The sequence below is a fragment of the Lagopus muta genome, chromosome 6 (genome assembly GCF_023343835.1).
Source record: "Lagopus muta isolate bLagMut1 chromosome 6, bLagMut1 primary, whole genome shotgun sequence".
NCBI lineage: Eukaryota > Metazoa > Chordata > Aves > Galliformes > Phasianidae > Lagopus > Lagopus muta.
In genome coordinates this window covers 13,024,921-13,047,254 of record NC_064438.1, presented here as the reverse complement: position 1 = coordinate 13,047,254, position 22,334 = coordinate 13,024,921, and the positions used below count along the sequence as shown (strand labels likewise).

The 22,334-nt window shown below is 40.0% G+C and overlaps 2 protein-coding genes, 1 long non-coding RNA gene and 1 other non-coding gene across 11 annotated transcripts in view; 1 reads left to right on the top strand and 3 right to left on the bottom strand.

The window, feature by feature from the left end:
- NAP1L4 (nucleosome assembly protein 1 like 4) overlaps positions 1-10,890 on the bottom strand; it is a 215,953-nt gene extending 205,063 nt beyond the window's left edge. For 4 of the 6 annotated variants that reach the window (XR_007377738.1, XR_007377739.1, XM_048948654.1 and 1 more), the window contains exons 1-8: positions 10,090-10,505; positions 8,987-9,026; positions 6,834-6,865; positions 5,586-5,647; positions 4,138-4,237; positions 3,171-3,312; positions 2,949-3,035; positions 1,319-1,444 (exon numbers count right to left, since the gene is read on the bottom strand). Coding sequence is in view for 4 of the 6 variants with exons in the window: in XM_048948654.1 (XP_048804611.1) it covers positions 1,319-1,444; positions 2,949-3,035; positions 3,171-3,312; positions 4,138-4,237; positions 5,586-5,647; positions 6,834-6,865; positions 8,987-9,026; positions 10,090-10,448 (948 nt within the window). In the remaining 2 variants the exon portion in view is untranslated. Of the gene's footprint in view, positions 1-1,318; positions 1,445-2,948; positions 3,036-3,170; positions 3,313-4,137; positions 4,238-5,585; positions 5,648-6,833; positions 6,866-8,986; positions 9,027-10,089; positions 10,507-10,720 lie in introns of those variants that run through there. The other 2 variants (XM_048948657.1, XM_048948655.1) reach the window with 2 other exon arrangements.
- Positions 2,599-2,726, bottom strand: LOC125695611 (small nucleolar RNA SNORA54). Its single transcript, XR_007378022.1, has one exon. It is a non-coding gene; the product is annotated as a small nucleolar RNA SNORA54 (small nucleolar RNA).
- Positions 10,891-11,088: 198 nt separating the features above from the next.
- Positions 11,089-19,600, top strand: LOC125694578 (uncharacterized). Of its 2 annotated transcripts, XR_007377612.1 has the most exons (4): positions 11,089-13,503; positions 16,472-16,564; positions 16,636-16,747; positions 19,488-19,600. It is a non-coding gene; the product is annotated as an uncharacterized LOC125694578 (long non-coding RNA). The 2 variants fall into 2 exon arrangements; XR_007377611.1 differs by lacking the exon at positions 19,488-19,600 and having other exon boundaries at positions 16,636-16,906.
- Positions 14,870-22,334, bottom strand: part of CARS1 (cysteinyl-tRNA synthetase 1) — a 35,776-nt gene continuing 28,311 nt past the window's right edge. For both annotated transcript variants that reach the window (XM_048948044.1, XM_048948043.1), the window contains 5 exons: positions 19,543-19,623; positions 19,112-19,179; positions 18,255-18,314; positions 16,920-17,003; positions 14,870-15,909 (listed from right to left, as the gene is read on the bottom strand). In XM_048948044.1, coding sequence (XP_048804001.1) covers positions 15,775-15,909; positions 16,920-17,003; positions 18,255-18,314; positions 19,112-19,179; positions 19,543-19,623 — 428 coding nt within the window. In that variant the 3' untranslated portion in view covers positions 14,870-15,774. The remainder of the gene's footprint in view (positions 15,910-16,919; positions 17,004-18,254; positions 18,315-19,111; positions 19,180-19,542; positions 19,624-22,334) is intronic.

Sequence of the window (22,334 nt, the reverse complement as noted above, 5' to 3'; positions counted from 1 at the left end):
GAAGTTCAGATTTGGATCGAGACTTTTTAATTCTTTTTTCAATTCTGATATGTAAGACTCTCAAACAAAAAGGCCTTGCGTCCAGCTACCATGCTAGGCTTCATGACCATTTCTGAAAATGATACATTCAGGATATTTATTGCTGATGAGATTCACAGAAGTTTAGGCTTCAGGGAATTAATCCTTAACAGTAATACAAGCAATTACATTAATATTTGAGGACCACAGGACATACTTAACATGAGCTGAGCAAATCCACAGGTACACCTACAGCAGTACCCTTGAGGAGAAAAAGAAAACAACAATCCTTTGGTGGACTAAGTTAACTACAACAGCATTTCATCTGTAAGCTCTGAACTTCCATTTTCATATCTTCAGAAGTCATTACAAGACCATTTCTAAGAAAAATCACATCCTGCTTGGCAGCTTCAGTCTGCTGTTCACTTTGTCCATCACCAGCCTTTCAAGTGTCTTCAGGAATAGTATTAGAGATTATGAAGACCTCCAAGATTTAGCATCTCACACATTCAGAGAATCACAGAACAAATCACACAACCTAGTAGTCTAGGTTGAAAGGGACCTTTAAAGATAATCTAGTCCAATTCCTCTGCAGCAGGCAGGGACATCTTCCACTAGATCAGCCTGCCCAAAGCCCCATCCAATCCAACCTTGAACACTTCCAGGGATGAGGCATCCACAGTTCTTTGGGCAAACTATTCCAGTGCCTCATCACTCTCACAGTGAACAACTTCTTCCTAACATCTAATCTAAGTCTACCCTCTTTCAGTTTAAAGCCATTATCTCCTTGTCCTAACACTACATGCTCTTGAAAAGACCCCTTTAAGTACAGAAAAAGCTGCAAAGAGGTCTTCCTGGAGGCCTTCTCTTATCCAGGTCTAACAGCCTTTGATCACAGGCTCTATCAGAGCTCCGACCCACTCCAATCAGTTCATGTCTCTTCTGCGCTGCAGACCTCAGAGCTGAGCACAATGCTGCAGGTAGGGTCTCAAAAGTGCACAGATGAGGGGAAGAATTATCTCCCTTGCCCTATTAGCTATAGTAGTAGCTATATTAGCTACCTGATGAGGCCCAGGATACTGTAAGGCTTTCTGGGCTGCAAGCACACACTGAAGGCTCACATCCAATTTTCAGCATGCCCATTCATTCTCTAGCCTGTAACTAATGCCTGAAATTACCTTGATTCACATGCAGCACCTTGCACTTGGCCTTTATGAATTTCTAAGCACTAGCTAGCAAACAAAAAATAGCAGCTATTCATCATATGACAGAAATTACTCTTTTCAGAAGAGAAACTTACTTGTACTAATTCACTTAGCATATCTACATTCCTAAAGATAGTAAACCAGAAGTCTGGAATTCCTTTGACATTTATCTCTTCTGCTTCTGCTTTTTCTTCTATTACCACTACATTTTTCAGGTCTCCCTGTGGAAAAAAATATACAGAAACACTTAAGAAATGAAATCATGATTTCAATACATTGAGAGGTAGATGTACAAAGAATTTGCTAACTCTGAAGCTGCATTTAAGCCACATTTTAAAAAACAAATCCTTTTCCCTCAGCAAATGAAGTTAAGAGACACAAGGTTCATTTGCACAGCTAAACTTACACACAACAAATTCAGATTTACTTTCAAGTAACCTGGAATTCTTCTGTACAAAGGCTAAATAACCAAATGACAGTTGCAGCAATTTGACTAACTGAAGGAAAAAAATTAAAAGTGTTCATCTTTCCACTAACAAAGAAGTAGAACAGCATGTTTTTCTATTATCTCTTCCCTGTAGACTCCTGTGCCGTTCACAGTGACTCATCTAAAAATCTAAGCCATTTAAAATTGTCCCACCTTCCCAATTTTGCAAAATACTTGGCAAAATTCATTTTCATTGTTACTTTCCATTATTAAGCTATCTTGGTCCCATAGACATAGCTGATGTCACACACAAAAAAAGACTTCAGTTAACTTCTCCAGCTCTCAAACGAGAAAGTTTGCAGTCTGAATTAATCATACTGCACCTCTCCTTTTGCACCACTAGATGGCAGCAAACAAACGAGTTCTAAACAGCAGCTTCCCAGGCTAGTCAAGATGAAGCAGCAGCTCCCTTGCCATCTAGACGTTTCCAAAGCTGTAACTCCATAGAATACTGCCAGTCAATTATGCATTCGTGCCTCAGAAAGCTTTTTGCTTCTGCACACTCAGTTTTGCATTACGCTAAATCTCATGAGACCAGCTAGAAAAAAGAGCAATTTGCTTTGCTATTCAAAGGAAATCAAAGGGAAAAAGAACATGGGAAAGATGCCAAACAAGTCTAGCAGAATGGAGAAGACAGACAGCATTATAAACAGGTTGCTTCTCTTACAAAGAGAAACAGACACGTAGTGGTGTGTATACTTCTCCAAAAACAATGACAGTAAACTGGAAGGCAACCTACCTACTAGATCATCTCTTGTAAATCTGGATAGCTTCTATTCTAGAGGACAGTAAGAATGAACTAGCCAGCACACCTTATTTAAGTCCATGCCACTTCATGACTACATGGCACCCGTAGGTCTAATTTATATTTCTGATCATTAAAGTTAATTATGTGCCCCAAAATAAAAGGGACAGGCAAACAAGCAGCCAGCCTTCCTTTATCCTGGGTTATCATGTAGCACCGGAATGGAACCCATTAACAGAATTACACTGCTAACAGGTTACGAACAGTGCAACCAAAAGCAACAATTTCCTCAAGTTAAAAACTAGAAAAATAAAATGCTAAACTGTGGATTTAGAAGCCTTCATGGGAAATTATGTTCATCACAGTCGCATGTGACTGATAGAAGCTTTTTTTCCCCTCCAAAATATTAATTTTTCAAAGGAAAATGGTTTACAGGGATTTATTTTGAGTACATCTGATATATCTGTAGTCCATTACCCCAATTTGTACTTACTGCTAGCTTCTCTTCTTCCTCGTTTTCACTGTGCCATTCTGACTCTGCATCTGTGGGTTCTGCTTCTCCATTAATAAACTCTCTCCTCTAAAAAAAAAAAAAAAAAGCCTAAAAATGTAACTTTTTTTCTTTGATGAGCTACTGATACAAGCAAAGTTACATATATGCAAACAGAACTGACACAGCTGCAAGGAAACAAAGGTATATTTACAGTTTTCTTACCTTATCAAAAAGAGGTTGATAGAGTGCTGCATATTTTCTCTCTAAATCATGTACTTCTTCATAAAATTTAGCTTCTATGTGGGCACATTTCACCTGGAGTTGTTTCAAGGCATCAATTCTTCTTTTCACTGCTTTTGGTAAACTAAAAAAAATTAAATCATTATTTAAGCTTACAAGTTAGTTGCCTCAGCATTATTTAACATTTCACTCTGAAATAGGCTGCTTATACCTAAATGTAATTTTTAAGTGTTTTGTGTCAAATATGTGTATTTCATCAATATCTCTTTTCAAGCATATTGAGAAGATTCTCTTCCACCCAAACTGCACTTGCAAGGGAAAGTTTCATGGATTCATGAGTCTGACTCAGACTAATACAAACTGTACTTCAAACTTTTAGGTGCTTATATGAAGTAAGATAAAAAATTGATAGATTTTATAATTAAAAAAGTCCCCCAGTCCCAGTCAAGAAATAAAAGCACGAGTCTCTGCTAAAAACAAGATATGCGTGTGTGTGTGTGTGTGTGTGTGTGTGTGTGTGCGCGTGTGTGTGTATAATCCTACCCATCTATCAAAATAAAGGCTTCAAACTAGAGGCAAATGAGTAGCTTTGTAAGTCCTGAACTTCAAATTACACTCTGGACAGCAACTCTAATCAGCACTCCCTAACAGAATACAGATTATGAAAGAAACAGTGAGTGGGGAGGTGAGAAGGGGGGAAAAATATTTCTTTCAAGCCACAGAAAAAAAAGCTACGGAAATTACTTAATGAGGCAACAACTTGTTTTGAAGTTTGTCCAAGTACAGTAAACCTCAGCTCTTCCTTCCATATGTAGGCCACTGAATCATGGTTTAAGTCAACAATTTCACTTAATGAGTCATTTGTTCAAATTTCTGACCCTAATTGTATAGTAATAACATTCTATTATGTTTTCAGTCTTTCAAGAAGGTTGTTATGCTCTGTACTTACGTTTCAATGTAACTTGAAGGGGTAAGTGCTGTGTTGTCAAGTCGTTCCTGTAGAGCTGCCAGGACTTGTGGATTCTGCATCACCTGGTCTGCCAGCTTTTCTATGAAGACAGGAACCCATTCTTAAAACAAATCTGAGTACATTTACAACACTTACATCAGACTACGAGTCTTGCAGCAAAAATACACACTATTTCCCATTCCTCAAGTATCACTGCTATAGTGAACTAATAACTCAAGCAAAACTAATTAAGAATCAGATTTCAGAAAGGTAAGAATGGACAATGATAGTAAGTGTGCCCTTCTCTTTGGAAATAGAGAGGCAAAAAGCACACATCACTGGCAAGCAGATTTCCTGCTCCAGATTTCTCATAAGAAGGTGCAGTGTTTCTCTATCCTCCCCCTATGCTAGCTCTAGTACATAAGGCACATAAAATTGCTAAACACAAAGAGATTTACTTCTGAAAAATCTGTGCAAGTGTTTCCCAGTTTGTCTAACTCCTGAGAAAGTCTGATGGCAACTTTGTGAACTACACACAAAGCAATGCTGCACTATGATGCCTTCCTTGATAATTACTAATTTTTCTATCAAGGTATTTTTACAACCTGTGCAACTTCCCAAAGAATACTCAAGAGAGTGGTTAGAATAACCTGGGGTTCTGTTGTTTTTGTTTCTTTAAACCAGAGATCAGACCTAAACCAGTTCAGGTTAGGAGTTAAAATCCTCACCAGAAGGATTTATGTGGCAAATGTACCACAAAGACATTTACTTTCCTGATCTTTCCATTCTTTCCCACTGCTCTTCGCAGCAGATATGACACAGCAATTAACAAATTGCATAGCACACACTAACTTGGTGAAGTTTTACACTGTTGTTTCCCCCCCCCCTTAAAATTTTTTGATTACATTATTTCATGATGTCTGCTAGTTTATGTGAAATGTAATGACCACATAGTGAAATACACTACTGCTCCACATCAGCTTACAAATTTACTACATTACTGAAAATGGAACCGTAGCATTATCTAACAGATCTTCCAAATGAGAAATAAAAGCTTCAAGACACTCTTAAAAAGATGCATTTCACCACAAACACGATAGCAGAGAGCCACAGTAACAGCAGGAATGTTCACTTTAATGATTATGCTGATACAGCAGCATAATCAAACCTAGTTTGTATAGGCTTTATCGCAAGTGTCTATTACTTGATGCAACAGCAAAGCATCCTAATCCTACATGCAAAAACATTTTTACTGTTGCATTACTGAAGCCCTTATTTTGCTCCTTTGTAACAAACAGGAAGGATATGTCTGAATAACAGAAAGAAAACAGCCTAGAAACCACTGCTTTGTTTTCAATAGCAATTATGTAGATAAAGGAGCTTCAAAACAGAAGGCAAAAACTTTTACTCCACCCTTGCAATGTTGCTTAACACTATGCATCTCTTACCTTTTTTGTCACTTGCATTTTTAGCAGCCTCCACAGAATCTGAAGCAGTATCTTCTGCTTTACTAGAATTAAAACCATAGCATGAGGTAAGCATCACTTTGCAGTAGCGTTCATATTTAAGAACAGCAGTACACTTCATTTGCAGTGTTATGTAAAGTTTTACTAACACTGAAAGACAAGAAAAGACATGTTTTTAGCTTCAGGCTTTCCAAAATTTGAAGTCTGGATATGAAATAAATTCTTCCAAGATGAACAGGAAGCAAAAGAAAGGCAAAAATTAACAAACGAAAACAACACTGAAAGAACACAAGCTACCTTGACTGACAGAATTCATCTCATTTGATGAACAACTGGCCCTTAAATACGTAACTGAGTCACCCTGGACAGGAAAATGTTATTACTAAAATAAGAACCATGAGACACCTTTTTAGTGTAAGGGGCAAAGAAAAAAAAAAACATCAGAAAAGAAACAGGTAAGAAGAAATCTTAAAACAAGTGCTCAAAGCTCTTTGGATTTTCTGTAAGAAATTGTTTTGATTAATAGTAAAAACGTTCATTTAAACTCCAAAAAGAGATGCTCCTGCCTTCCATCACACTTCCTGCACTGCAAAAAACAGAGGGCTCAGAATGAGTCAACAGTGGGCAAGCACTCCTGATGTTTTCTGCCAGTTTAGAGGTTGCAAAATACAGACTGGGTATTGCTGAAACTAGTCTTACCTCAGACACAAAAGGAGAAAGGACACTACACATCTGAGTATTTTTTAGTTGCTGGATAGGCCAGCTTATCCTGGTGCAATGCAAGCTCTGAAAGAGCAGCTTCATGCACGTATTCATACCAGCTTAAAGACAGCTATTTGTTCTAAAAACAGTATGGGAGCTAGAAAATAAAAGTGTCTTTTGCATGCAGAAGTCACACAGATCAGAAAAACAGAGAAGGATCTGCGATTTCTTCAAGTTTTTACCAAGTCTCAACATGAACTTGAAAACCTGAGTGCAGACAGCACTAACTACATTAACCCAGTAACAGCAATTCTGAAGCCAACAGGTGACACTCGTGGCTTGCAGTGCACCACACATATTCACCTTGCTGTAAGGAAATGCAGTCTAATTACAGAAAATATTTCCATTTATTCCTATCCAAGTTTGGTAGTATATTCTTCATAGGTTTAAAAAAGAAAGGTACGCTGTCCCACAAGACCAAGTACACAGTCATCTGTAACCAGACATCAAGAAATTGGTCCAACATACCTGTTATCTGCCATCTGTGTGCCTGTATCCACCTGTAAATTGAAATACAGAGTTCAGAAATTATTTAATAGAACCCTTTTTCTTATTTACCTCAACATAGAAGGTAAGAATTACAACAGGGCAATGTTTAAGACCTCAAGATTGATCAGCTCCTGCTAGTTCTGCTAGGAAAGTCATCATACATGAACTCATGCAGTGAACAGCTTCCATAATATCCAATCTAAATGATTCGGTTTTTTAAACAATACATCAAGTGCTTTCATCCCACCCTTTCAAACACTTTTTTTTTATTCTGTTAAATATGAACTGGAAGAAACATTACAAATGGGAATAACTCTAAAAACAGATGGCACAGTTTCCTGAGCTGCTCTGCATTCTTTTTTAAAAATAAAAACCCAAAGAGGAAGAAATGAGCATATTATTTTCTAATTCCTTGACAGTATCACAGCAAGTAATGAATTTTTTATCTGTGTTAGAATGTTTGATCTGAAAATGATGAAAGTTCAAATGAACTACAGCATCAGAAAGACTTTTTTCTCATGTCACTTGAGCAGAAAAATGTCTGTCTAATCAAAACTATTTGTGCATAGTTGCTTCTGCTGCGATATACAGAATGACAACATTAAGTAAGGAGAAGCAAAATACTGAAGAAGTTATTTACACATAAGAGTGTTTTGGTGTTTTTTTTTTTTTGGCAGTAGTTGGAAAGGAAAAAAAATCCCCTACTTCAGGATTTGCCTTGAATGCACATGAGAAAACAAAAAACCACCATGGAAATTGACACCTTGGTATTTGCAGAGGCTGAAATCAAGTTTAACACAGCTACCCCAGCCCCCAAGATCCAAATGAGCCCTGCTGAGACACCAGGGCCACACTACCTAAATTATTTTGCTGGTATATATATATTTTTTTAACCAGGCTGTCATACACTGCAGGAGATCTACTTCTGGTTTACACCTCTCCCTGTTCCTTCCCTCCTCCCCACCTCCCCTTCTCCAATTCTAAGCATAGTTTGTTACAAATCCCAGTAATCACTACAGTCTGTACAGCTGATTTTACACTATCAAGTTTTCAAGAAAACAGATGAGGGTCAGGTTTAACAATAAAAAGAATTTTTCATTGTTCTTAGTAAATTTACCTCTTAGGAGGTCTGATTTCTTGTCTATATGCCCAAGCAGGCTGATCTTTAGCCAAGCTTCTAAAAGACTGCTACACCACAGGAGAACACAAGTGCTAATGGCATTGGAGCAGCAGTTAGGAGGACTTGAGAATGCACACTCCTCCACCTGGAAAATGCTAAGTCCTGCTTTAGATGAGAAAAGTAACACTTTCACAAGCACTTATATTGAATTGAAAAGTATATACTCTGTAGATTATAAGTATTCTTTTGACTACTCCATAAAGAAGCTGCCTAATATACATACCAAAAATTCCCCTGTCCATATCCCATAGATTAAGACCAGGAACAGACAAAGGGCCTTTCTCTCCTTAACTAGGTCTGAGTCAGCAACCCACACACCTGTTTTGGCAACACCTATTCTTGCCCTAAACATAACAAGAGAAAGTGACAACACAAGCAATCATCTTGTGGAGCAAAGTGAAAGAACTCAGCTATCTTACAGCTGAAGAAATAAAGGAGCACACATGAATCTTTCCTTCCACAGCATACAGAAGGCAGGAAAAAAAAAAAAAAAGATCAAAAAGTTAAGAGAGCAAATTGACCTAATACCAGAGTTCAGCCAACAAGATACATGATCCTGGTCACTATTAGAGGCAGCAATAGTAAGCAACTAAAAATGCAGACTCACATTACTTAGAAATTAGCCTTAAAGACTCTTCTCTTCCAACCCAGGACCAGTCACAGGCCCAATGGAAAAAAATAATTCCACGTAATTCTCCTCTGTTATTTGTGCTGTTTTTCTTGCAAGGAAAAATTTCTCATCCCTGATGAGGAAAAACAGAATTCTCACTCCTTCATCATTCATGTTTGGAAGACGTGGGATGAAGGTTCTGCAATACACATAACTTTCACATTGCAGTTGACTTAAACTCCATGGGAAGACATCAATTAGGCACATTCAGACAAAGGCCACTCACATAAGTAACAAGAAACGAAAATTGATAAGACACCATTTGCTGATACAAATACATACTTTAAGTCCGGTCTGCCTCTTCAAAGTTTTTCTTTCAGTCCTGAAAAACAAACAAACAAAAAAGTATATGAATAAAAAATTAACAGCTTTCCCCAAACAGCTTGTAATTCCCAGTAGCATTACAGCTGCCCACCAATGACTTAGCAGCTGCAGAATTTCTAATAGAACTGTTCAGCAAAAGTTGGCAGGAGCAGGGAAGGACAAAGCAAGGTGATTTCAGACAAAACATGAGATGCACATCCCACTGAAAAAGCACAGACACAAAGCACTGAGCCTTCACTTTTTTTTTCCCCCCAATCACAGTGTGTAGACAATGAAGAAAAAAATAATAGCACTACTGAACTCTTAAAAAAGAACATTGTATTATTGTAACCATTATCACCACCAATTAGAGGCCAAATCCATACTTCTGGACAGTGAACCATTTTCAAATAACTAACACAGATGCAGAGCTTAGGGGAAGGAGGAGCCTACAGCAACCACCTGTCTCACAACAGACGCTGCTGCAATTTGTCTGCAACAAATGTCACACAGCACCAGTCACCTAAAAGAGCAGGAAACAGTCATACACAGGATACATCTCCAACAGTCTAAGATAGTGAAAGTTCATCTTAAGGACAAGTAACACCTCGAAGAAGGCAGCTTTAATGGCAAGAGACCCTGAAAACATACAGAGAATAAGTTTTCTCCACTAAGAAGCCTATGTCTCATTGCAAAAGCCATTCTAAGCACAGCTAGAACATAAAGCAAGGAACTAATGGGCTCCTGAACTTACAGGAAGCTTTCCACCCACAAACATTACTGCTTTTGTATCTACAACAAATCAGAAGGGAAAGCTATGACTTCCGTTTAAGACGTGCTGGGAAGCAGCTCTGCGTACAGCCGCAAACATAACGCTCTGATGCTTCTAAATGAGAAGCAACCATGAAAAAAAATCACTTGCTGACCAGATCCATGAGCCCTGAACATTAGCAGTACTCCAGCTCACCCTGAAAGTCGTATGAGGGAATATTATTTTAAAGATGACTTAAAAAAAAAAACGTATTTCCTAGGGACTTTGATTTCACTGCAGAATTTACATACTTGCTTCTCTACCTTCCTACCTGTAGAGATAAGTTACAGAACGTAACAGACAAATCCGACCTATGACGTTATTACATGTGGTAAACACCCGCTGGAGCAGCAAAAAGGTGAAACGTGGACAACAGGGGCCTTCAAAGGGCAAAGCAAACCCCCAGAGCAGGCTGAGGAGGCAGCAGATCACGGCCGAGGTCAAACGGCAGAGCCGCGCCCGACTGAAGCGCCGCAGGCTCTGATTGGAGCCGAGCGCTGCGGGCCGAGAGCCGCAACAGCCGCTTGCGAGGCGCACGGCCTCTCGCCTGCTTCCTCCCCCACTCCCCGGGGAGGGCGGGGGAAGGCCGGGCCCGCCGCCAGGCAACGCGGAGCGGACGAGCGCGGTCATCTTCGCGGGCACGGCTGCAGCAACCCTCACGGCGACCCCAACCCTCGCCGCAAACTTCCCCAGGCAGCCTTAAAATGGTGCCTGAGCGGCCCGGGCCCGCCCCTCCCCGCCAGGCGGCCGCCACCGCCGCCCGAGCCCCACCCCGCGGCGGGCCCTAACGGCCACCCCACGCGCAGCCCGCCCCCGCGCCGTGCTCACGGCGGCCGGCTCGCGCCCGCCGCTCGCCCCGCCGGCCGGCCGGCCGAATGCCGGAGCCGCGCGCGCCTCCTCACCTGCTCGCGCCGCGTCCCCCCCCCAACAGCACCGGACTCCTCTGAAGCTCACTCAGGCTGCGCCGCCACCAAGAAAGCCGCCTCTCATTGGCCAAAGCGTGGGAGCCTCGCTCAGTAAAATCGCCGCCGATTGGAGCTGGCGACGGCACGGCCGCCGCACCGCACGCGGGACATGTTGACTATCCGACGGAGCGGCGCTCGGCCAATCAGCGGGAAAGCGCGGAGGCGGGGGGGGGGAGGGCGGCGCGCGCTGGCAGAGGCGTGCGCGGGGCTGGCGGCGCGCGGGGCGAGCGCGTGATGGCGGAGGGGGAGGGGGGGTCGTGGTTGTAACCTTAAAGCGGCAGCGAGCGCGTGCGGAGGAGGGGGGGGGGGGGGACAAGATGGCGGCGGGCGTCGCTTGCGGGCCGGCGGGAAAAGGCCCTCCGCGGGGTTCTGCTCTTGAAGGAGGGCCTGGTGCGCCGCTCCGGCGTTCTCTCAGCGCCTCGGGCTGCGGTTGCAGAGTTCCATTATAAGTATTAGTAATGGGCTCATGGTGTAAAAACCTCTCTGCGTGTTATCAGATTTTGGAGTTAGAAGTTAGGTGAATCAAAACGCGGAGTGCTTCCTAATAATTAAGTTTAGTATGTCTTGGTAAAAATGAATTTGATCTCTTTGGGACTGATAATTAAACCTTGAAGCAGGCCGGAGTGCTAGAAGTCCTTCGTGTGTTTGTACATCACCTTCCATCAGGGCCACAAAGCATCCATCTCCTGTGAGCAGGGGTTTGTGCTGACTGCTGTGCCTTGGTGGTAGGCACTAAGAAGACTGTGGGTGAGGCACAATCTGTGGAGTCATCTTGCTGTCTGTCAGGTGCTCCTGCCCTGCAGAGAGCTGCAAAAAGATATTTGCTGAATCACCCTGGCTTGATTTAACACACAGTCTAGCATAAGGAGAGCTTGGAGAACCTACACTGAGCACTACAATGTCAGCCTCTCCTGCCCTTGGGTGGGAATTAATGGAAACTGCTTTTGCTTAGTGACGTTCACAACCCAATTGGAGAGATAAGGCTAAGTTTGTCAACCATTTTCTTAGGAAGAGCTTTGATGGCTGTCAAGTGAAGCCTTAATAATAGCTAATGTGCTTCTTAATTAATTTGTCTCAAGGGATGAGTACTATGCATGTGGTACTGGGATCCTGCATAGAAATTGCCCTGTGAAATCACCAAGAGGAGTAAAAATTCCTCTCCGCATCTGTGTAGTAGGAATTTCTCAATCAAAGTAAGAAATAAAGTTGGTCTGGAGCCACCCTGAAATGTGTAAGTATAGCTGAAAATGTAGGAAAAGAATCTGAAGGGATACATGCAGCAGAGATTTCCTTATTCACACGGTGATTTCCTGGAGCGGTGAAAAGCAAATACAAACATTAGGATAAAAAGATCAAAGAGAGAAACTGAAATGTAATTAAGTTACATGTAAGGCACTCGTTAGTTTAAAGTCTTGGTAAAGACCAGTGGTAACCAAACTAGATAGAAAAGTCAATGAATTGTTCCACCAGTATCTGAACAAACTGAGTGATGGAGGAACTTGTTCCTCTTAGTGCGGCAGTATTCACATTTGGCATTGATGTAAATATTCAAGATAGAAAGGCCAAAAAGCATATTGTGAGCAAAAGACAGAAACAAAATTTCCTGCTGCCAAGCTTGTCCTTTTGCCAAGAGTGCAATTAAAAACACCACCTTGCCTTGCCATCTCCGAATAAATTCTTTGACGTGTAGGGAATACAAAGCTCCGCACTGTGCAGACCAACGTGAGCTGTATGTTCTAGAAAGTGCTTTTAAAAAAAAAATAATCCAAAACTTTGCTATTGGGATTTTTGTTTTCCCAGCACTTAGAAAAGAATATGCCGTATTGCTTCACCAAGTGTGTGGGTAGGCATACATGTACGCTTTAAAATAAAAAACCAAAATACCATGGAATCTGTCCTTTCTCTTTTCTTGGCTGAGACAGGTGACCAGGACAATGAATGCAGACTATTCTGTTGCATTCTCCTGGTTGCCAAGTCACCCTCGCTAAGGAACTGCAATGGAATTTGCTTAAGTGACACCTTGATAGATTGCCAGGGAAAAGGAATTGTGCTGTGCGTTTTAGCGATTGCGTGGATCAATCTGCACACCTATGCTGAAAAGGTTGTCTTAATGGGCACATATCTTAGCCTGGAGGATTCTTTGTTTGCTAACAAGCTTTCCTTCAGCTTGCTGTTATTTTTCTCTATATTGTGGCTGCAGAGATAAAGTAACTGATATGGAATTTGATTTTTTGGTTGCAAATTCTTAAGTCTGTTTCTGACTCCTAGCCAAGGTCGTTGTGTTTATTATCTTGCTGCTTTTGGAGAAAGGAACTCTGTATTTGTGCAAAGCTCTCATTTTCTTTGGAGAGAATGAAGTCATCTCCTGTTTGTGTAGTAAGATAAAATATTTTAGCAGCTTCTTTACAGAACAAGTTGCCAATTTGTGTGATTTTTTTTTTTTCTTGAAAAATAGAAAATCTCTATGAAGCAGATATTTTCCTTGCTGATAATGCTGACTTTCCAAGGGCAGCTGAAACATAGAAGAAAGAGAAAAAATCCTAAATGGACCAAAGATTTGTGTGTGGGAAGAAGAGTTTGAGTATTTGAAGATCTTGAGGGCTTTACTGAAAAGAAAAAGGCAATTTTGAAAAGAACTAGATGGCAAAGCACTACACAAAGCAGGGAGGGCAAGCAGCTATGTGGAAGAACAAGCAAACTGAAGGTGAAGGAAACTGAAGGTGAGCCCAAAGAGGAGAGGATTTCAAAGTCTCTGATTCTTGTAATATGTGTGAGAAGAATCCCATTGATTTTAAGAGACTTGATTGTGTACAGAGATGATTCCAAGATAGGAACGCTGTTTCTACTGTGCCTGAAAATATGGATGACTTCAGCAGCACTGATATTTCAGATAAACTGAGGGGACTGGAAAGAATCTTTAAGACAACGATCAAAAATCAAACAAAACACAAGAAACACATAAGCTAAATACTGTTACAGTCAGAGTAAAATCTTAATGAGGCAATAAATGCAGCAGAGACCCTTATTTGAGCTGTGGGGACATGAGTAACTGTGGATTAAAAAAATCCAGGAAGGAAGCACTGCGTGCGTGCGGGAAGAAAGAAAACAGAATTTTCAGAAAATACTAAGTCTGAGGTACTCCTAAGTACTCCTAAGTGCAAGGAGGTGACCCAGAAACAAAGTGAAGCAACTGTGAAGGAAAAACAGCATTTAAAATGAATTCTTCTACATTGATGTAGTAGATGAATCATGGAATTGGATAAGATCCTACTATGAACACAGCAGGTGGAGAAAAAAACAGTGGAGGCTGGGATGGTAATAGAGACATCTTCAGAGAGTTAGAGTCCATGGCAGCAATGGATTAATTAATTTCCTCTGTGGTCATGTGCTAGGTAGCTTTGATTGTGCTTCTGATGAGCGAGTGCTAACTCCAATCACCAGAAAGGAATCTCTGTAAGCAAATTACTGCTACCATTTCACACTGAGTAGCAACATTTCCTGCATTCAGGAAGGCAGCAAAGTGTTCACTGTGGTTTGAGATGATTCAGGGTTAACACTCCTACTCTAGTTTACAGAAGTAGCCCTGGAATCTGTCTAGGGCTATAAGGAGCTTGAAATCAGAGAAACCTGTACAGCCAAACAGCAGCATCTTGTGCCTGCAAGCCCAGGCACAATCCATCTCTTTATGGATATCCTCAGTGCACAGGCACAGGGAGGAAGACAAGGTAGTGCACAAACCAGATCTTACCTTACAAAAATACAGCGGAGCTTGACAAGAAGGGGCCTGAAAATATCGAAGGGTTTAAAATGGTGTAAAATTCAACTGATCCTCTTTTGTTCACAGTATGAAAGAATGGAGAAATTGCCCTTGTGGCTCTGGCTGGCCTTTTAAATGACCACTTTAACCATGCATTTATACAATTAATTTGGAATTAGCAGAATACTGAATGCAAAATGTTTTTTTAATTAACTTAGTAACATCACGCTAAAGGAGAACATCTGTGAACCATATTTTAAGGAGATGGCTATTAAATAAAGATAAGCTGTGTTTGTTTTTTTCCCCACTAAACAATGGTCACATACAACTTGTACTTTATAACAGATTTTATTTTCTGTGTACAAGATTCCTGTGCTTTACTGAATTCAACATTAGGTATTTTTTTCAAAGGCAAATACAGATAAACCAGAAAAAAAACCAACAAAACTATTAGGCCTTTTTGTTAGTCCAAATATGCTCATCTTGATATCTCAGAAGGTATATATTACGATAAAGCAAGTATATTTATAACTTTTAATTGAGAAAAGGGACATAGCCTAGTGCTGTGTCCAATGCAGGTATATTTGCCTTGTACTTACCCACTTGTCTGCAATTGCAGGTTAAACAAAGATGATGATCTGTTCCCTTTTGCAACAAAGAGACTGTTAGCTTCTACTGTGCAAAGTGTTCTGGGTATACCTATCTATTATGAAGGTTTTTAATAACAGCAGCTGAAGTATCATAGTGGAAACTACCCAGTTTTTCCTGCTTATGTAAACTCACTAAAATCATCTGGAAAATACTTTCTTAGCGTGGGACAAATTGCTCAGCTTCCATTTAGTAGTAAGTTTTGCTGACTGTGACATATTTGAGAACATAAGCTACAAGTGGGTATTAGAGATAGGTTTGCAGGACAAATTAACCAAACTCTGGACACCCATAATAAGCAAGAATCCCCATGTGGATTTGCTGACTGAGCAGCACCTTCTCAAACAGGGCTGGCATCTGTTTAACCTGTTGCTACTGTTGTGAGGAAACTTCTTAGAGGATTTTTCTGGTTTTTTTTTAATGAATGGATATTTATTGGCTTTCCAGATGACATTGCTAGTCCTCATAAACAGGATGTTTACTTTGCACATAATAGAAAGTGTAAACAGAAATACGAGCATCAGTATATGCTCACTTCTTCAATGGTGATCCAACTCCTGCCTTCTAAAACAAAGTCCCGTTGTTGTCAATTTGCACTTCCATTCTGCACCATTTGTAGATATTCCTTGTATAGTTTTTCTTGGGTCTCATAAAGTTTCTTTAGCTTCTTAATTTGTCCTTTGCTGAGTTCTTTGCCTTCTGTATCATGCGTGGGAAATCCCTAAAATATTAAAAAAAAAAAAGAATATTTTGGATAAATTTTGGACTGCTTTTGTTCCTTAGAGAATTCTGTTCTCTTTTTGTCTGGCGTAGGAGGATAATGTCAATTAATGACAAACTGTCAGAATGAGGTGCATTTTGGTTAATTTAGTCTACTTGTGTATGTTCCCTTTCAAGTTAATGAAGGGACAGAGGATGACGTTTGTTTTCTGGTCTCTACTAAGTAAGGGAAGCATAAACTAATTTTTAGATGTTTATAGTTAAGAGAATAATAGCTAATCTATAAACAGATGGTTACAAGACCACTTTTAATGATACTAGCATATCAATCCCAAGGCTTAAAGCAAAAGTCCTTAGAGTTTTTTGTACTCGATGGAGAAAATGCATTCAGTTTTTACAAATCTTCTGCCAGGCTTATGTGCATATTTTCCTGTGCTTTCATTCTTTATTCTTACTTATCCCGAGGGCCTGAGTTTGAATGGGTGAAAAGGACAGGCAGAAATAGGATCAAACACTGAAGAAACAGTGCTTTGTTTTCCAAATAATGGCTTTTATTCTCACAGGAGCAACCAGAGCCAAGTTACCAGTACAGCTCCTTATCACAGGATGGAGGAGGGGAGCAGAATAGTGTCTGTTTCCATCAGTTGGGATGGATGGTGAGTTTGTACCAGTGTAGTCCTTGCCTCGAAACAAGGTGACAGATCTGTAAACTAATGCATGTTCCTAGGCATTGATCTGCAGAGTGTTGCTTTGTAATGGAATGGCCAAAGGGGACCCACGTGCAATGAAAAAGCCCATGAGATGATTAACAGTTTGACAGTATTGCTCCACAGTGCAAGGTATGTGCAAGACAATTAATACATTACTTTCTTTTTCTCTCCTTCCCTCCCTCTCCTACATTAATAACGCTGCCCTTGTGGTTTTGGAACAAGATCAGCTTTGTAGACATATAATCAAATATGTGTGGAGGGGGGAGGAAAACCACTCCGTGTTTAAAGATAAGTTTCTTACATTTTCATCAAACTTGGAATATTTGTCATGTTCCGATTTAAACATTTCATGGGGTGGAATCTTCATTTTTGCCAGTTTTGCTGCCTGTAATACAAAGCATGATTAACTGCTTTAGCATCATAAATAATTACTGACAACCTATCTTTTAAAAAAGCCATTCCTGAACGCGTGCAAATGGAAGAGTAGATCATAATTTGCAAATCAAAGAACATTTAATTCACAATTGTTTATTACTAGAAAAGCAACTTTCAGTGAGGAACAACTCAATAAATCTTAGCTGTGTTTGTCCAGGAAAATAAAAATAAGTTGATATCTTACATTTGCAGAGAACTGCTTTGTAAAATGGTTGTATTGCAGGAACCTGATAAACATGCTCTAAAAACTACATCTGTTTTCTGCTTATTTGGTTCCTTAGTGTTTTAAGTGTAAACATAAAATAAATATTGCTATTTGTAAAGAATGTTTAGCAAGGATCTCCTGCAAAGGGAACCTTTATCAACAGTTTCCTGCTGGCAAGAAGATGTTTCTAAGCAGGTCACAGCAGGATCAGGATGCAAGTAATTGCACTGAAAATAAAAGCAACTTCTATTATTTGTGAATTAACACATCTCAGAAATCTTTCCAGCTAATTTACACCAATGCAAGGGAATCAATTTTCCAAAAGAATGAAATGAGTTGTGGTCAATAAATGCTATTTGATTTTTACTTTTTTCTGACAGTGGTGCCCTTTAAAAGTTTACTTCACTTCCTCTTTTAACCAGAAATGTTTTTCCTGTACTGTCATCAGTACAGCAAACAATCTTTTCCTCTTACAAGTTCACCTATGCTGAACTCCTCACCTGAATTCTAAAACTTCAGAGCTATCAGTATTAAATGTGCTTTTACAAAATGCTACATCTCAGACACAGTTCAGGCACAGACAGCAGGGAGACACTTGAAAAAATGCCTGTTTTCATATATGCCAGTGACAGTGGAAAGGGAAAAAGCATAAGCAAAACATTCTCTAACAGAAACGTAAGGTACTGCTTTGGTAATTAAGGAAGTAATACTGTCTACAGACTGAAATACGTGCTATAAGGTCTGAGAAATTTCTGCAGTCTTCAGTCTTGTTTTCAAAGATGGCTGCTCTATCACAGGAGCCATCAAGGAGATGAATATTCAAATATAAATTGCAAGCCATATCAATTTTGAGCAGGAAAACATAGAAAAGTAAAGAAATGGAGGCCCAGTTAAGGCTGGGCAGAAAGCCTATGTTCTAATACAGTCTTTCTTGCATGTAACTATTGCTGTTAGAAGTCTTCTTCAAAACCAGATTCTTTTAATCTGAACACTTACTTCCTGCTCTTGTTTTTTTCTGGCTGCTTCTTCTTTCTTCCTTTTTTTCTCTTCTTCAATCTGTGAAAGGCAGTGTTAATGAGTAAAAGGTAACTGCTTCATTTGGTTGATTTCTATAAAATCTGAGCCAGCTAGCTCCCCTGGATATCTAATTACAGACAGATCTGGCAGCATAACCTACAGCAAAAACACTGTGCCTTGTAATTAGGATTGTCTGGTACTTCTCACTGTAGGACTTTGATTTCATTTGTTTTTAATCTCAGCTGAACTGGTTTTAACTGTTCAGAATGCATTTTGCATGTGAAGTGCATGCTTATGAAAAAAATACCTAAAAAACCTGCAAAATAAACAGTCCTGCCATTTCACAGGGAAAACCATTTTGCAAATGACTTTTAAAAGACCACATTTCCTTGATATTTTAAGTTCTTGCATCAAATTGCTGTATCAATTAAAATTTACTCAGTGCATTTTGTTTCCATGTAGCAAATAAATACAGTCTGGTTCAATTGAACACGTCACCTTCATTTGTACAGATGAAAGAAGTCAGAATCAGTTTCTCATTGAAATGATTATTTCAGAGAGATAAGACAGCAGGAATGCAACATTCAACATCCCTTAATTATACTAAGATTTATAAACAAACAAAAACCAAAATTTAGATACATCCATGCAGAATTCTCTAGCAGTTGCTGTTTTAAGAATCCTTTTCTTGATTCTTGAACTATGATTTCAGTATCCATTTTAGTTTATAATTTTCTATGTCACTAGGCTTACAAATTATCAGGAAATGTAAAAGTACGCATAGTTTATATATTACTTTAAATGTAAAAAAGATACAGAATGCTTTAAATAATAACCTTTTTCTTTTCTTCTCTTTCTCTCAGTAATGTGTCTTTATCCACTAGTTTAACCACGGTTGGAAGTCCTGAAGAAGCAAAAACAGATAAATGATTTTCCAATGCTTGAATAGTCAAAAATAAAAGTATTTACCCTGCAATAACTTTTTTTTCAAGCTGAATGCAATTACAACTGAATGACTACTTAAAAATGACTAAGCAATTAGATACTATAGAAACAACATTGTGCTGTACATTTTTATTCTATGTATATTCTAAAATGCATTCATACAATATATTTACACATTAGAAATCCGTTAAGCTACCCGTTTGCAGTACTTGAGTATGCTGGATTATTCTATGTTAGTACTGACAGCTTGTTTCCCCACATCTTTAGAAAACAACAAAGTAAGAACAGCTATTACAAAGGTGCAAGACACTACATGGGGTACCTTCATGATCTTCAAATCGAACACCAAGTTCAGGAAGGATGTCATCTCGAAGAGCATCGCTCAACTGCAGCACTTCAGTTACTGTGGAGTATGAAAAACACTTTTGCTGAAGTATGATTTGGTGGAAGTGCACATCTATCCTCATACATACTTATTTAACTGCAATTAGGCCAGAGAAGGGCCTTTTGTTTTAAAGCAAGGAGTGTTTTAAAGTAATTTCTCTCTTCTTTTAGCTACAGAAAGCACGTTTCTGCAAAGACTCTGAATTCATAAATTCCTTCCAAGATACCCCTATTAGTCCTGAATATTGTCATGAGAGTTTCAGTTCAGCACCATAAAAAAATTTTAAAAATGAATTTATACATCTGTGCTGTTAATTCTGTCTCACCACTTTTAGGATGAAAAAAAGTTGCACTGTTGGAAATAGAATAGATTCATATAAGGAGGAATATGGAAATTTCTGAACTGGAGTGGACCTGCAGTTCATTAATCCTGCAACCTGACGCTGCACATTGTTTGCAGTGTATGTTTAACAATCCATGCAAAATACTTAGACTGTGTTATAACTCCAGTTATTTTTAATACCCACATAAAACGTATAGCATACTCATTAAATTCTATTGAGTTCTGATTTCTTATCTTTTATGTCAATTTTTGGGTTAAGAAACATCATTTTCATGTTCTACATTTCAGCACATGCCCCTTCTGCCTTGTGTTAGAAGACAGAACCTTACTTCCACAACATTCATCATAACCGTATTTCCTTTTCAAACGAGTTTTCTCCTTATTTTCCTTATTCAAACTCATCAACATAATGTGTTTCCTCACTTCACAAGACAGGAAAACTGTCTTCAGAGATAAAGTAGTGGAGTAGAGTTGGCAGCTCTTTGAGAACACCTTTCACAAAGCTCTCTGTTCCCTAGCACAAGAACTCAAGCAGAGGAGGCAGAAAACCAACATGGTTGAGCAAGGACCTGCTGATCAAACTGAGGGAAAAGGAAGAAAAAGAAAAAAAAAAAAAGGGATTCATTCATACAGTCAATGGAAGCAGGGATGGGTGGTCTGGGAAGATATAGAGATGCCATCCAGATGTGCAAGGATGGGATCGGGGAAGCCAAGATGCAGACAGAACTAAACTTAATGAAGAATGTGAAAAATACCACGGGGTTCTGCAGGTACTTCGGCAAGAAGAGAAAGGCCAGGGAGAGTGTGTACTGTCTGATGGGAAGGGAGAACTGGTTTCAGTAGACATGGGGAAGGCTGAGACACTCAACAAGTTCTTTGCCTCGGTCTTTACAGGCAGTCAGGCTTCCCATGTCCCTCACATACCCAAACTTTTAGGCAGGGTTTGGGCAGAGGAGTCCCTTCTGCTGCAAGAACAGAGCGCGTCCAAGACTGCCTTGTGAGGCTGAATGTATAGAAGTAATGTATAGAAGTCTATGGGGTCCAATGATGGGCATTCCAGGGTCCTGAAGGAACTGGCTGATGTGACTGCCAAGTCACTCTCCAACATGCTTGAAAAGTTGTGGCTGTCAGGAAAGTTCTCAATGATTTGGAAAAGGGAAACATCACTCCTATTTTTAAGAAAGGCAGAAACGAAGTCCCAGCGAACTACAGGCCAGTGAGCCTCACTTCTGTGCCTGGGAAGAACACAGAGCAGCTCCTCCTGAAAGCTGTATGAAGGCACATGCAGGACAAGAATGTCATCCAAGACAGCCAGCACGGCCTCACCAAGAGCAGACTGACCAACCCATCACACAGCGACAGCATCAGTGGACAAAGGGCAACTGATGTTATCTACCTGGACTTCTGCGAGGCCTTGCAAGTGATCTCACACCAAATCCTTATCTCTAAATTGAAGAGATACAGATATGAAGAGCGGACTATTCAACGGATAAATTAATTGGTTGGATGGTCTCAGCAGCTCTACGTTCAGGCAGAGGCCAATCACAAGCGGTGTCCCCCGGGGGCCTGTCTTGGGACTGGTGCCCTTCAACATCTTTATCAACGACCTAGACAGTGTGAGTGACTACCTCGAGCAAGTTTGGTGATGACACTAAGCTGAGTGCTGCAGTTGATACAACAGAAGGAAGGGACGCTGTTCAGAGGGACCTGAACAGGCTTGAAAGGTGGACCCAGGTGAACCTAATGAGGTTCAACAAGGCCAGGTGCAAGGAGTTGTACTTGAGTCACAGCAACCCTAAGTATACTGCGGGAAGAACTTATTGAGAACAGCCACGCAGAGGAGAAGAAGAGGAGGGATACCAACTTTTTACAAGGTTTTATAGAGTAGAGACAAGAAGGAAAAAGTTTTAAACTAAAAGAGGGGAGACTTAGATTAAATGTCAGCAAAATTTTTCAATCAGAGTGTGGTGAGGCACTGGCACAGGCTGCTCAGAGAAGCTGTGGACACCTCACCCCTGGAGGTGTTCAAGGCTGAGTTGGATGGAGCCCGGGTCAGCCTGATCTAGTGGGTGGCAATTCCGCCCACAGCAGGAGAGGTGGAACTAGATGGTCTTTAAGGTGTCTTCCAACTCAATCCATTCCATCATTATTTGGTAAGGTTTATGATAAGAAGTTGACTTATGATTAATGTACAGCATGTAGAAATGCATCAATAATATACACATATGAATTAGAAAAACAAAATGCAGGAAATAGAAAGCTGTTTCTGCGAAAGAAGGCCAACATAAATACCAAGCAAATGAAGCTGTTTATCTTATCCTGCTGTTTAATATGTTTATTACATAAAAGCCTCTCAAATCACCAATTAGACAGCAGGATCCCCTGGG